Source organism: Stigmatopora argus, chromosome 1 (genome assembly GCF_051989625.1).
Source record: "Stigmatopora argus isolate UIUO_Sarg chromosome 1, RoL_Sarg_1.0, whole genome shotgun sequence".
NCBI lineage: Eukaryota > Metazoa > Chordata > Actinopteri > Syngnathiformes > Syngnathidae > Stigmatopora > Stigmatopora argus.
In genome coordinates, this window is record NC_135387.1 from 17,591,156 (window position 1) to 17,607,041 (window position 15,886).

The 15,886-nt window shown below is 39.7% G+C and overlaps 2 protein-coding genes across 2 annotated transcripts in view; one reads left to right on the plus strand and one right to left on the minus strand.

Moving 5' to 3' along the window:
- The window catches only part of LOC144077270 (uncharacterized), a 38,805-nt gene extending 26,529 nt beyond the window's left edge, over positions 1–12,276 (plus strand). The window contains exons 7-23 of the mRNA XM_077604880.1: positions 39–159; positions 221–306; positions 778–964; positions 1,373–1,547; positions 1,647–1,775; positions 2,951–3,067; positions 4,796–4,938; positions 6,023–6,140; positions 6,998–7,144; positions 8,596–8,682; positions 8,761–8,848; positions 9,101–9,237; positions 9,336–9,482; positions 9,563–9,649; positions 10,617–10,692; positions 10,763–10,839; positions 11,140–12,276. Of these exons, the coding sequence (XP_077461006.1) occupies positions 39–159; positions 221–306; positions 778–964; positions 1,373–1,547; positions 1,647–1,775; positions 2,951–3,067; positions 4,796–4,938; positions 6,023–6,140; positions 6,998–7,144; positions 8,596–8,682; positions 8,761–8,848; positions 9,101–9,237; positions 9,336–9,482; positions 9,563–9,649; positions 10,617–10,692; positions 10,763–10,839; positions 11,140–11,259 (2,042 nt within the window). The 3' untranslated portion in view covers positions 11,260–12,276. The remainder of the gene's footprint in view (positions 1–38; positions 160–220; positions 307–777; positions 965–1,372; positions 1,548–1,646; positions 1,776–2,950; positions 3,068–4,795; positions 4,939–6,022; positions 6,141–6,997; positions 7,145–8,595; positions 8,683–8,760; positions 8,849–9,100; positions 9,238–9,335; positions 9,483–9,562; positions 9,650–10,616; positions 10,693–10,762; positions 10,840–11,139) is intronic.
- Positions 10,364–13,312, minus strand: LOC144077277 (cordon-bleu protein-like 1). The gene is made up of 5 exons (XM_077604890.1): positions 13,176–13,312; positions 12,728–13,001; positions 12,064–12,170; positions 11,803–11,988; positions 10,364–11,732 (listed from the first exon to the last, which is right to left on the minus strand). The coding sequence occupies exons 1-5, from the start codon at positions 13,209–13,211 to the stop codon at positions 11,547–11,549; spliced, it is 789 nt and encodes a 262-aa protein (XP_077461016.1). The 5' UTR covers positions 13,212–13,312; the 3' UTR covers positions 10,364–11,546.
- Positions 13,313–15,886: the final 2,574 nt, after the last annotated feature.

Below are 15,886 nucleotides of genomic sequence, written 5' to 3' on the forward strand. Positions count from 1 at the left end.
ACGCTTGATGCGGGAGATGTTTTCCACGTTGCTCTCAGGGAAACAACTTGTGTATCAGATCCCCAACAACAAGGTGCTGACCACAAAGATCGGCCTTCTCAGCAGTCTGAGGGAGTACGAGCGAGTCAGTAGCAAAGTCAACCACGGCCGAGCGATCAGGTAAAGCTGCAATCAGTTTGCTCAACAGCGTGCAGTCATGCCATCTGCATGCTACACACAGGAAGCTGAAAATGAAGGAGTTCATTCCCACAACCTTCCGTTTGGATGTGAAAGAAGAGCGGGAGGCATTCTTTGCTCGGCAGCAAGGTAAACTTGGAATGATTTCCCTGGAGTACACGCACACGCGACACTGGTTGAACAGGCTTTGTGTTTAGTTAGAAGGCGCTGAAATCAAACAATAAAATGCGAATGGCCGCGTTAACACAACAGGCACCTTGGGGATGCTTTCGCCAACGGTGGAAAAGCAATGCACTTTATCTCCCGCGAGGCCCCGATAAAGTCGCCCGGGAAACCTGCTGTTGCCGTAGCGATGAGTCGGCAAAGGGCAAAGCCGAGGCACAAACACGACACGGCTGAATGTTGCGGGTTATCTTAACATAACACTAATTCTTAATTTGCCTGAGAGCAAAACTGTCATGTCATTGATCCCCTTCCCTCCAATGATTGACTAAACAGACAAGTAACTCCCTCAAGGACGTATTTGTCATCATTTACAGTGAGTGCATTTAAAAAAAAATTAAATGGAACACATTTATGAGAGTCATCGGTGCTCTACAGGTGGGAAGAGCAATTACAGTGAAATGTGGATATGCAAGCCCACGGGTCTGAACCAGGGCAGAGGGATCTTTCTGCTTAGGAGCGCCGAGGACGTTGCAGCCTTGAAACTAAAACTACAACGCAAGGGCGAGCTGCATGGCAACACGAAGATGTTTCACCGCCAGCCACAAGCTTACATCGTCCAACAGTGCGTACACACTTACTGATGTTCTCAATATGAAAGTTACTCATATGTTTGGAGTGGTGCCTGTGGATTGGAGTTGATATTCAATAGCATTTTCTCATTGCTGGAGAGTTGCACCCTCAAAAGTCAGCCATGTAATAAGTTATTCTTTGAAAAGAATCACAAATATTTCCTGAAAGTTTTGTGATTTTATTTGTCTACATATGTTGCGCCACCATTTATTTTCCAATATTTATTGCTAAAAGGCATTTAATGCACTGCAAATGCTATTTGTTAGCCTATCTATGATGCCTTATATTTTTTTCTTGTACCGGTTTTAGGAAGAAGAAAAAAAGTCCAATGTCTTACTTGCTTTGAACCCTTTCTGCACAAAATCTGAATTTTCTCTTCTTTTTTGTTTCTTTACTCGAGAAGCTACATCCAGAAGCCGCTACTGTTAAAAGGAAAGAAGTTTGACGTTCGCTCCTATCTCCTCATCGCCTGCACGTCACCTTACATGGTCTTCTTCCGCCACGGATACGTCCGACTCACCTGTGACCCCTACGACCCCGACTCCCGCAATCTCTCGGCCCACCTGACCAATCAGGTATTGATGACCGACCCCATCAATATAGTAATTCTGGAGCATTAACCTTACAAGAGTTTACACGACGTGTGTTTGTCGCCCCCTGTTGGCCACCGGTAGTGCATGCAGAAGAAGAACCCCCTGTACAGCCGTGTCAAGGAGGATACCGTGTGGTCCATGGAGAGCTTCAACGCCTACATAAACGAGCGCTTTCCGATTGCTCGTGATTGGGTGCTGGGCGCTTTCACAGTGAGTGCTGATGATGTTTTCAGTGAGCTCGTAGGGACCAATTAGATTAGAATCATGCACATGCAACTTGCACCTGATTGCGGTGAAGGCCGGCGAGTGGTTAGTTTGTCGGCCTCGCAGTTCTAGGGTCGTGGGTTCGATCCCAGGTGGGTCCTCAGTGTATGAAGTTTGCTTGTTCTCCCCGGGGTTGTGTGGTTTTTCTGCAGGTACTCTGGTTTAGATTAGATTAGATAACTTTCATACCTGTCAACCTCTGCCGATAACTGCCTTTATAAATGATTATGACCCCCCAAAAAACCTTACAAACACCGTACGACTCGTACGGTGTTTGTAAGGTTTTTTGGGGGTTTGTAAGGGGAATCATAATCATTTATAAGGGCAGTTATCGGCAGAGGTTGACAGGTATGAACTTTATTTATCCCGTATTCGGGAAATTTCATTGTCACAGTAGCAAGAGGGTGAGAATACAGACACAGGAAAAGACATTTTAGACATAAATAAATAGGTAATAAATAAGTTAAGGCCCGCTGCCTTTATCAAGTGTAATTTCGCCAATGATATTATTATATTGATTGATACATTAATTTGTTAATTGACTACTTGCCCATTAACTGTGTCATAAAACCCCCCGCTTAGCCCACTCGGGTCTCCTAGAGACTTGTAGTACACTGTGATACTCTTTTGCAGTGATTTTTTTTTATAGTTTGGAATGAGTATGGTCTGCGATTTGCCTCTTGTTGTGCGCCAAAGATTGAATGAATTAAATGTTCATAAAACCTTATTAAAGTGCAACCATCTAGTACAGTTTGGTTGTATAGTCAACTTTAATGACCCAAATTCGCATTGAATGCTTTTGAACGGTTTATTTTCACATTTTTAGGAACCAGATCAAAGTGTAAGACCATTTAACTCCCCTTTAGTACGTGGAACGCTGCCTTTTATTTTCTTCCCGAGGAAAAAAATATTTTCATATTGTCCCTGATGGTGTCACTCCGAGAACCAAGTATTTATTCTTTGTTGTGGGATTTGCGGTCAAATGTTTCATAACCACTGTTGTATTGGATTTCATTAATGGAGATGTACTTCACGATAATGAATGATGTTGTTGTTGGTATATACAGTTCACAATTTAGCATCAACGTTGCCATGAATCGATGCCTTTTTATGTGCTTCAGCGTTGCATGCAGCAGATAATGACACAGTGTTTCCTTGCTGTCAAATCCAAGCTGGATCGCAAGCTGGGTTTCTTCGACCTGATTGGCTGCGACTTCATGGTGGACCAGAACTTTAAGGTGGGTGAAAAGATGACAGTGTTTCATGTGTGTTTTTGAATCATCTACTGTTAAAAAAGGTGTGGCTTTTGGAGATGAACTGTAATCCAGCTCTCCATGTCAACTGTGAGGTGCTCAAGAAAGTGATACCCAATACTATAGCGGAGACCCTGGGTAGGTTCATTTAGGATTGGCATGCATGTTTGTGTCTTCCACGTGTCATTTCTTGGCCGCTCTTCTTCAGATTTAACGCTTGAAATCTTTAACAAGTGCCGCCTAAGACAGCGGATCTTGCCTTTGGCCTGTCAGAAGGACTTTGTGGTCTTGTACAATGGTCTCCATAGCGCAGAACAACACACAACAAGAACACACAAAATGGACACCAATTCTGTAAAAAGAGCCAAAAGACCAAAGTCACAACGGTCAGTGGGGAGAGCTTTAACTGTTAACCAGAAACCTAATGGTAGTTGATGAGCATGTGTCATAGCATCTGGTATGGTCATATTTTAAAAATGCATTAAAAAAACAAACAAACCTAAATGTGGTGTCAATCTCAGCAGCAAAATAGGGGGAACATTTTATTCGCTGTAAGCCAGATTCATTACAATTAAAATAAACTAACGATTGAAATGTTTTGCTGCATTTAATCAATTTATAAAAAGGACAAATTTCACTTTTTCACGCAAACCATATTAGTATACCTGTAAAGTGAAAAGAAATATTTTTTTAAACTACTTGAGACTAATAATAATATGTAGTGTTAAATGTATATTATGTAGTACTGATTTTTTTTTTTATCAGCCTATCTTTGACTTGAGCTGAATCTGTCTTTTGTTTCTTTCAGTAATTTTATCAGTTGATGTATTAAAATTAAATGAATTTATTAAAATGTTAAAGAAATAAAAAATATATTTTTTTCAAACAGGAATAGACAAATTACATTTGTACAGCAACAGTGAAGTGTATTTTTATGATTGTTCTATATTTTCCCATGAGATTTAATGATATTGTTGTTGATGCTCAAAATAAGTCATTTTATTCAATTTGATTCAATTATGTACTATACCATTTTGTATTATGATAAACAGTCTATTTCAATCCCAGTTTGTATTGTAAGTAAATAAATAAATGAATAAAGATTGATCACAACATGTACAAAAAGTTAGTGGAATATTCCACACACACAACAGTGCCTTAAATCTTTGTATTTGATTCATTTTCTGGAACATCCGATCTTATTCATCTGGTCCTGTGACATGAGTCACCTACACAAACCGACAACACGTCTTTTGGCTCAATCTTACAGCGTTTCTCAAGTGTTGGGCCCACTTGCTGACTCATCTTGTAATAACAATAATCCCACTCTGGAACTCCTACTGGGCAATTGCATGGAATTTGGAACCACAACAATACGTACACAGGCCAGTGTTTCCAAAGTAGGCTTACTGCATCCAGAGTGTTTCAAAACGTGTTAGAATTCTACACTGACAGGAAGGAAGGACTAAACTGCGACTCACCACTTTTGTCTTTCAATTCCCCCGACTCTTTAGATACTACCTGAAAACCTTTCATGTTCTTTCCTGCCAGTATGTGGTGGTGGTGAGGAAAAAAAGGGGGCGAACTAGAGATTAGCTGCAGCCCCTCCTCTTTCCTCTGCCCAATATCCTCTTTTAGGACCTTTTTGTGTCTGTGACCGATCGAGGACGGCAATCGCACAAGTGGGGACATGCTGCCCGCCGTGTTGCGTAGGATCGGACGAGATTGAGGGCCAAACGGGAGGAGCAAATTGTGCCCATGATGGGATGCTGCAGTGTCACCCAAAGGCACACCGGCGTGGACGAAGTGGGTCCTGATGAGATTGAGCTGATGGAACTCTCTGGAGACCATTTAGGGTAAGATGACGACAAAAGGAGTCAAAAGCTTTTCTTTCCAAGGCGAGTGTGTGTTTTTTTCTTTCTTTAAATGCTGTCTCCATTTCTGCTCACCAATGTTCTGACAGTCGCGTTTGAAATGGATTTGTTCAAAGCTGCCAAACAAGAAAAGAAAATAGTAAGTTGCAAAGTAGCAAACTAACTATATTTGCACAACAACAATTCTCGTCCATATGCTGTGCTGCACGTGAACTAATTGTCTCGTATGTACGCAACACAAACTCAGTGATGCGGCACTCATGTGATTAGGAGATTAGAACAACACAATGGCCAAAGAATGGAGCGCGCGCGCTAATACTGACAGGGATGGGACAAATCCCCAATTCTTCTATGACTAGATTACAAAAGGCTAATCTATTTTTAAAATGTGTGTGTGTGTGTTTGATGGTCAGTTCTTTATGCAGCACAAAGCTCAACCTAAATATTGCATACCAGACAGCGTAGTATCAATATGAACCATTGATGGCAATTATTGAATGTCTAATTGACAGTGATATGCACATGTATAATGTGTACTGAATGTGTATTACGACTTTAATAGTTAAGTTATTTCAACTGTTCTGGATTAATGTGCAGTTAAACCACCATTTAACATTATTTTTATTTCTTTTCCTCGAGCAAAGACTCTGTTTGTAGTTCGAGTTTACAAGTTTGGTCTTTAGTAGGATTGTGAAAAAAGACTTAATTTCTTTTAAACTAGACTTTACAGCCGAGAGCAGCAGGAGTTTCAAATTTGAGGCGGATGGGATGAAGGCAGATTTATTAAGCTTTTGACGTTTTCCTCCATTTTCTGAATGCAAACATTGCAACATTTCAAAATGGGTAGAAATGAACATTTCTACGCAAAAGGGGTCAAAGGTATACAGTATGTTCTGCGTGTGTCTGGTTTTGTTATAATCTGATTATATGTCTGTAGGAAGGGGGCACAAGACAGTCCGTTTGGATTTCCTACCATGGGAACGCAGGACAAAACCTCACTGAGCTGTTATCACCCAAACTGAGTAGTTTTTGTGCATTTTCCCAAGTTTGAACGTTTTGTTTTTAGGGTGTGGGGCCTGGGAGAGACCAGGCTTCAATTGTCGGTTAGGTGCAGCAAGGACCACAAGCAACCGCCATCACGCTGCTCTTCAGTACCACATTTGGAGAAACAGCACACTCATACGGTACGTCTGTGTGCAGACTTTGGAACAGCTCACATGCTTGCTTATGCGTAGCTATTTATTTTGGTGACTTCCACAAGGTCTGGTTCTAAGCACCTCAGAGTTTTCCATGGTAGTCAAAGACTTCCTCCGCACTCACTTTGTGATTCAACATTTTCAGGAAGTTAAAAACTGATACAGAATTATTTCAGCCTCTCAGGGACAGCTATTCAAAAGTTGACCTTTAAGCCTTTATAGGGCAAGTGGCTCTTTTTTTGGTCATTTAATAAAACTAAAACCTCTCGGGACTATTATTTAACTCAAGAAAGTAGAAAAACTTCCTTCTAGTGGCCAGTGAAATCATCTTCAATTGTGACTTGCCTTTTTTGCCCCATTTCAAGCTTGTATTATTGTTCCTACACAACAAATTTTTCGCAGAGGTATTAATGTATTGGCAATTATTATTATATATTTTTGTATTTATCATTAATGTATTATAATATTTTTTATATTATGTAAAATAAATGTATAATTTAATTGGATCTCTAAAACAAGGATGCTGCTTATGGCCTTGAGTAATAAACACTAATATATATTTTTTTCATAGTATTTAACCTGTTGCATGTCATTTACTAGAATAGACGTTCAATTCATTTAAACTGGAAGGAGTGACAGACGGTGAATGGGTAACTAAGCATCCAATCCATTGTGACTGGGAGGGACGAATGAACGTTCATTTTACAATACCTAGCGCTGTCAATGGCAGCCAATTAATTACCTGAGTCGCTAGTTAAAAGAAGTAGTATATAAAGGAATTACCTGGGGAAAACCCACCAATGATTGATGAAAGTTATGGTGTGAATTGGCGTTTGTCTCTGTAGGGGATGCTGTGGGGCAAAAGCAAAGCAGAGTTGCTCGAGCGGATCTACTCCCAGCGACCAATCAAAGGCTGGGAGGGGAGACCTGCTCACATGTTTGGAGAGATCATCCACTCATCCCTTGTTTGCCTGCACAGCAAATATTCTCAGGTCAGAAGGAACTCCACTCAGGCATTCTTGCACCGCACACTCCAAACTGAACGTCAAAATTGCGGCCCACCCGTGACCGGATGATTCGCCTAAAGACGTTTCGCCGACGGACGTTTGACAGACGGACAGGTCGCCGAATCTTTAGGCGAATCATCCGAGTACCGGCCCACCACCTCATTATGTGTGGCCCCCAAAGCAAACAGTAAAGTAAAATGTAGCAGTGTTTGAAATTTCTGTAGCCCTTCATGATGTATCTATGTATATGTATGTTTGCCCTCACTGGAAGACATTGCCAGCCCTCGTTACCTCAGCAGAGCCAAGAACATCATAGGGGACCCTTACCACCCTGGTCACAATCTGTTCCAGCTGCTGCCCTCTGGCAGACGCTATAGGTCCCACAAAGCACGGACAAATAGGCTTAAGGACAGTTTTTTCCCCACATCCATCAGAAATCTAAACTCGCGGTAACATAACACACATTCCCTTCTGCGGTAATATGAAAAGATGTTTGGGTGGTGATCTGCCTCCTACTAGCTGACTGAAATATGGTAAGTGAAAGACAGTGAGAGGTAAGCGAGAGGTAAGCGACCTGTATCCACAACAGCAGAATGCCAAATTACAAGTCCGTAACTTACACTTATTTAGGTCTTTTGCCGAGTAAACGTAGCTTATGGAGAAGCACCATCAATTTCGTCACACGCAGTTTCTGCGTGTGATGACAAGTAGGCTTTTTGTGTTGTGATAATGACGACAGGGCCTATGTCCGATTATTATTATTATTATTATTATTATTATTATATATGTGTATATATGTGTGTATATTATATATATATATATACATATATATATATACATATATATACGTATATATATACGTATATATATATACATATATATATATACGTATATATATATACGTGTATATATATATACATATATATATATATATACATATATATATATATATTACATTTAACAACACGCTTATTTATTTATTAACTTATTTATTACCTATTTATTTATGTATAAAATGTCTTTTCCTGTCTGTATTCTCACCCTTTTGCTACTGTGACAATGAAATATCCCGAATACGGGATGAATAAAATAATCTAATCTAATGAAACATTGAGGACTTCAGTAAGCAAAAAAAAAAGAGCATTTTTCCTCTTTTTTCAACATGTAAAAGCAGTAAACTGTTTAACAATAACATATAGTTCTTTTCCCCTTTTGTTTTTAATTTGAAAACATTTTAATGGAATATTTACTGTATGGTTTTAGCTCATTCTGACCAGGGGGCAAGCCTCTCCCAGTCAGAATAGCTATGATGCTACAAAGATTGACTTTGGCACCACTTACTCTCTGAAAATAATTTTAAAAAAATGTGTTCTGCATTCTTTTTCCCAAACTCATCATTTTCTGTAATTCATCACGTTCTATTTTTCCCCACACAGGAGAACTGTGAACATTTCCTGGTTTTATTCTCCTTCCACCTTCTCCTGCTTTCCTTGGATCACATACAGCAAGACTTCATTTATGAAGTAATGGAGTCTTTTTGTTTGTCTTTATATGTATTTCAGTGTAGTATCTGACCAAAATTCTGTTTGTTTGTTTTGCAGGGCTTCCTTCCACTTTCAGGTCTTTCTTTTCAGGTCATTACAACAGACCGTAGTCTTTCTCAGCCTCCGCACATGTTTGAGATAAGCGGTAAGCATGCAAAATGCTCCAATCCAATTTGTGGTTCAGAAACATTTTGTTTGTTGATGAAACTTATTTAATAACTACAAAATGTGTAACTCTCACAAGCTGTAACCCGATTAAGAAACCAACACAATCAAACCATATGCACGGCAATCAAACACAAACAGTTGAAAAAACTTGAACCTACAGCTACCAAAAACCGTTATACATTATCATATTACACGCACGGTAATGCATATTTTTCCTGCTGCTGTAAAGGTTCAATGGTTGATCCCAAGATCTTCATCTGTTCCAACGCTGGAGAGTTGCAGACGTGGATGAAACACATGGAAGACAGGAGATACAAGTCGAGGACTCATCCAATGAGTTTGTCTCAATGTCCTCTCTCCTATCTAGTAATGAATAACTCATCCATTGAAAAATATGCAAATGGTTGTCTGTAGCTATGTGGAAGGCTTTAGTTCCTAAATTCCTTTTCATCCTTTGTGCTCAGCTACCTTGTGATGAGCACTGGAAGAGAGAGGAGCTGAAGGAATTCTTGATGCATGCTCCTATATGGGAGTGGGAGGGTTTGCCTATACGACACATGGGTCCACCAGCATACATTTCAGTGGTTCATATCATTAACACACACAGACAGGTGCAGTATTATCATAGTATATACGGTTGTAATTTGGAGATCATAATTCTATGCCTGAATTTCTTTTTTTTTTTTTGCAGGGCCTTCAAGAAAGACTCATGATTCTTTTCCCACAAGACATCCTGTTGCTGTCAGTGGACAACAAGCAACTCAATATCACATACCAGGTAAAAAATTCAACCTATTTTATTTTGTATGGAACTAATTAGAGAAGTTCTGGGGTTGGGGGTTTGATACCAGGTTGGTCCCCATTGTGTGGAGTTTGCATGTTCTCCCCGGGCTTGTGTGGGTTTTCTCCGGGTACTCCAGTTTCCTCCCACGTCCCAAAAACATGCAGGGTAGGCTGGTTGGACACTCTAAATTGCTCTTATGTATGAGTGTGAGCGTGAATGGTTGTCCGTCTCCTGGTGCCCTGCGATTGGCTGACCACCGATTCAAGGTGTCCCCTGCCTACAGCCCACAGTTGGCTGGGATGGGCCCCTGCACCCCCCGCGACCCTTGTGAAGATAAGCAGTTCAGAAATTGAATGAAAAATTTGAGCAGTGGAAAAACAGAGACTATCGAAACGTTAACCTTTTTTGAAACTATGCAAAAATGTTTCATTTTCTGTACCGCTTTATCCTCATTAGGGTCGCGGGGGGTGCTGGAGCCTATCCCAGTTGACTTCGGGCCAGAGGCAGGGGACACCCTCTCAGTGGCCAGTCAACCGCAGCGCACAAGGAGATAGAAAACCATTCACACCCACACTCATACCTAGGGGCAATTTATAGTGTCCAATCAGCCTACCATGCATGTCTTTGGAATATGGGAGGAAACCGGAGTTCCCGGAGAAAACCCACCCAGGCCCGGGGAGAACATGCAAACTCCACACAGGTGGACCGACCTGGATTTGAACCCAGGACTCCCACTGTGAGGTTCCCGCACTAACCACTATGCCACCCTATGCAAAAACAATACTGAATTATTATTACTTATAGATCCCATTGGACACTAAAATGAATGTGCATTTGTAACAAATGCAGACAAACTCATGCCATTTAGAGTAGATCTTAAATATTTTTTTGTGCAACAGCAATAATATTCACAATATTATTTCATGGGCCGCCATTGATAACGAAAATAACACTATAAAAGGGCAGGCTGCCTCGTCGAGGTGTCAAAGCTTCAGAGAAATCATGCCAGCCGGGACGACTTGAGTTCGAGTTGCGAGGTAAATGTAACAATAGTCTTTTAAATGTGCAAAGTGGCGTAGTGTATTCATCATAAATGCCTTATTGAAGGAGAACTGCTGGAGCCGCTGCAGGTCTCGTGTACCTGCCTAGAAGATTACCAGAACTGGATCTATCACTTACAGCAGGTGGGATTGATGTCTTGTCTCATTATTTAAAGCTCAGAAAAATATTTCTAACATTCATCTCAGGTTTCCCCCAGATGGGTCAGTACGTACTGTGTTGGTATTTTAATACAAGACCTTGACTTCATTAGGAGTCAAGTATTTCTTTTAGTAATAATTCAGTTCATAGCAGTTGTCGATTTGTTCATTCTTCAGTAGTTGTTATTGCTTTCCGTTTCAAATGTTATATGCATTTGTAAACATTCACTTAGAAATGTTTTTTACATTACGCATAAGTGCTTTTGTTTTTCTTTCTTTCTGAAGCCTGATGGAAAATTCCGCAGTGAAGTGAGCCCCACTGCCCCAGGACCGGTGCCAAAGATGCACAGGAGCCACAAGGAAGTCATCACCATTGACCAATGTCATGTCAATGGATACAGATAAATGCAGAATAGGATTGCCTTGCCTTGTGAGCAATTCACCTGTTGCATTTCACTGAGTGAAACCCATGTTATCGATGGCCAAGGACATCCAAATTATTTAAGGTTTTATGTTAAATTTCTTTGAACACCCTTTTCAACAATGAAACCCATTTAGACATAAGATAACGAGAGGAAGCAAAAGGAATTTAAATCACCAAAGCAATCTCAGAATGCCCCGCCCGTGGCCGTAGCAACCACCTGCACCTCAGGATCAAAAGCATTTATTTAAATTTATCAGGGGAAAAAAATCTAACCATTTGTGTCATTTTTGCCCTCCACTAAGAATTTTCCAAATTTTGTAAAAATGACATCGTTTGTTAAAAAGGCCTTTTTACCTTCAGCATCTATGTCCACTTGCCCCTCCTTCAACGGATTCGCACAGGGTGGGGATGGAGCGTTCCTCTTGGGTGTCTTTAAATTAGGGGGAGCGCATCTCTGCAGACAAATTGTATTTGAGCACAAAGACCATCTGTTTTGGGGGTGTCGCCACCAGCCTGTTACAGACCTGTGAGCCTCTGGGATCGTTGAGTTTGTTAGGAAGACTCTGGGATACGCCCAAGGGGGGGAGTGGCGCTCTTCTCTTTTGACGTCCTGGCAAGGTGTGTGAATACGAAGTCACCTGCTCATTCACATCAGCTGACTTTTGTTGCTGAAGACCAGGAGAATTTGGAGACCTCACAGCCCCTTCTTTCTGGAGTAAAATATACATGGTATTGTGTTTTTGTTTCCTCTCAGGATTTTTATTTTTATTTTTAATTGTGCATACTATTTCAGCCTTTTTCTTCAGTTTTCGACAAAACCTGAGAAATCCAGTGACCTGCTGTTTCTTTTTCTCCGTTGACTGGTCTAAATGATGTAGGGTACTCCGTTTGGCTATAAACAGACAGAATGAGAAAATGGGCAAGTTGTTGAGTGGAGTAATTTGGGGAATTTTGTCTGTAGAATGGTAAAACGTATTCATCTTCACAAATAAACAACAAACAAGAACACGTTTCTTCAATTCAGTTTAACCTCTGCAAATGAAAACCACCTTCATAGACAGATTGTTCTTTCTCGCAATTTTTTCATTCATTCAGCCAATCGCAAGGCACAGAAGAAACCAGAAAACCCGGAGAAAACCCACCCAATCACGGGGAAAATATGCAAACTCCACCAAAACTCCTAAAGCCTGGGAAGATATATATTTATATATATATATATATATATATATATATATATATATATATATATATATATATATATATATATATATATATATATATATATATATATATATATATATATATATATATATATATTATATTATATATATAGAATCAACTGGGCTTAAACCTTGGCAAAAAAATGAAATAAGGAAACAAAAACATAAGCTAAAACAAGATAACCTAATGAAGAAAGACTCCAGTTTGGGCAATAGGCTTTTCTCTTACCTGGTTCATGTGTGCAGAGCTGATATTGATCAAAAGAGGGCTCTTGATACGCTGTATCCCAAGCAAACACCTCCCTTAGCCCATGCTCGTTCAAAGTCTTGGCAATGTCCAGGGTCTCTTTGGACCGACAGTCCCTCAGAAGGACAGTTGTTTCGACACTTAACTCGCACTTTTGGCACACCAGTGGAAGAAGCCTCTCAAGGGGCAGTTGAGGGTTCACTCGCAGCACGGTCTTGTTTGACTTCTTGTAATTGATCAACAGGCGCACAGTGGCCTGCAAAATACGTTTGGTAAAAGCGATCGGTGTTCACTCTGCACTCCAGAGTTTGATTATGTTCTTATATGTTAAAATCCAGACTTATATAACTGCTCTGTGAAAATAAGTGCCAGTTTGTTACCAAGGTTGAGTTTCAAGAGGAAAAAACAGTTATCTGTGTGTAATATTCACCTCTGGCACATAAGGGCCGCAGATTTTGTCGTCCATCCCTTCAGGTTTCTTCAGCACATGCGCCCAATGTTTTTAGTCAAATATTCTTCAGTAATACAGCCAGTCAGGTTTAGGTGGCCCCTTGCACAAATCATGACTACCTACCTATATACATTTTTTTTTTAAAAAAGGTGTCAGTGTTATAACATCAAATTTGGCAAAATAACCCATTGAGAAAGGCATCACCTATATATATATATATATATATATATATATATATATATATATATATATATACACACACATATATATACATGCATACATACATATATATATAATGTATGTGTATATATGTGTGTATATATATAAAATAAATACAAATAATAATGTAAATGAAAATGTGTTTAACATGAGAAGTGTGAATATATTTGTGTAATTATCTTCTCATGTTAAACACATTTTCATTTACATTATTATTTGTATTTATTTATTTTCCATTGCAAAATGTTTTCTTTTAATGACCAGAATGCTATAATTACAAGTGCATGTCGTCTACCCCAGGATTATAGTGAAAGATCATTTATGCACAGTGTTTTAGTCGTGTAGTAATCCTCAATTCCAAATCAGATTATTCTTCCTTGAGAGGACAGCGCTTTCAGATGAATCTATTCATTGAGAACCCCAATATTCAATAAGTGCCTATTGAGCCAAGTGTATTTTACCTGTGTCCATTGACCCGTCTCATTTTTCTGAAGAAATATCCATGCGTACTGTATAGGATGGAATGATCAAGCACACAGGTTGTGTCTCTGGTAATCCCAGTTTACCATGAATCCTAAACCACACCTCTCTCTCTGTCTCGCTCTCTCTCTCGCTCGCTTGCTCTGTCTAGCTCGTCTGAGCATGTCTTACCCATCTAAGTAAGAGTTTAGTGCGTGCCCTGCCCTACATGCACTCGAGACAGGACCCATTCAGAATAGCTCGCCATTCTCTTATTACTAATCTAATGACACAATAGGGAAAAATGATTTTTTTTTAACCTACATTATGTTATTAATAACCAGGCCTTGTACCATTTTGGGACATTTCAGTGATTAGAGACATTTTTTCAGCAAATGGATGTGGTTATTCAAGAAAAAAGGCTAATTACAGTTAACATATTTAGTCCAAGAAAGATGAAAATAAATGACATACTTAGCCATTCAGGTACTTCAGGCATTAAATGTAAAATATTGGATTCAGGTTGCTTTACGAAAAAAAATCTTTAAAATTCAAAAGCTGCAAGATGTGAGGCGATTTCAGATGACTCACCGAAATAATGATTACATACTGTGTATACCAATTTGTTTGCCTCAAACATAGTGAGTTAAATGTAATTTGAATCAGAACAAAACAAGGCAGGATAAAGAGTAAAACTCAGTAAAATTCTCAATTTGGGCACGATATATTCTGTTTGTATAAATTGAAAGAAGCGATAATTGAACACCACTGAGGATGAGTCTCAAGAGCCACCAATCATGTAATCTGACCATTGACCACAGATATGGGTTCAAATTATTGTTTAACAAAAAAAAAGAAACCAAAATAAATGCACTTTTGTCATCCCTGTATACTTATCTGATTAAAGTCCTTGATTTAAACAAAAAAAAAGCAACCAGAATCTGTTTCAGATTTCAGATGGTGTCCAACTTCTTACATAGATTCTAATGAATAATGCAGCCAATTCACATATTGCTGCCAATTAGTTGGAACAGGCAGGCCAATAGAGATTTGGAATGGACAGACAAGTGTGACATTGCTTTGTTCAGTATAGATGTGTAAAATTCCACACTGTTCTCTTTATTTCCAGCAAATGAACCAACATTTATTTCCCCCTCTCAGTCAAACTGGATTGGATGTTTATCGCCGTTGAAGACAGGCAAGGCAACCAGTTACTAAATCCTATGAAAAACAATCAACTTTAGTGTTACTCGGAGCCATAACAAGCGCATATGTATTTAATTTATTTAGTTTTCATTAACTTACTGTTAATTTATTAATAGCCATTCTGGTGCTGGCAGTCTGGGTTCGATTCCAATTCGGTGGAGGTGTGATTGTGAGTGGTCGTCTGTCTGTGTGCCCTACGGCCGACTGGCGACCAGTCTCGGATGTAGTTTGCCTCCCGCCCGAAGTCAGCTGAAACAGGCTTCAGCTCACAAGACGAATGATTAATTAATGGATAACTATTGATTCAGATTCATGGGTATGGGTTCCTATTCTAGCTAAGCACAGGCAGAATTTGGGCTACACCAGGGGTGGGCAAACTTTTTGACTTGCGGGCCAGAATGGATACTAAAATTTGCCAGGAGCATTTGGACATGCAATGTAATTTATCAAACCTGGGGATTGAAATATAAGATAAAAAGACACAATTGAAGGTGGAAATTTATTTTCAAATTTACTTCCAACATTAAGAACATATTATAATTCAACGAAAGAAAGCGGTCTTTAAATTGAGAGTGATGAGCGACATGTTAATTAAGCTATTGTACTGCTGCTGTCACAGCCCCACAATGGCTGGTGACCAATCATGGGTGTAGCCGCTACACCCATGATTGGTCGCCAGCCATTGTGGGGCACAACAAGACAAGCAACCATTCACATACACACCTCTACCTAAAAACAATTTGCAGTGTTTTTGGACGTGTGGGGAAACTAGAGAAAATGCAGAGACGGGAATTGAACCCTGACTG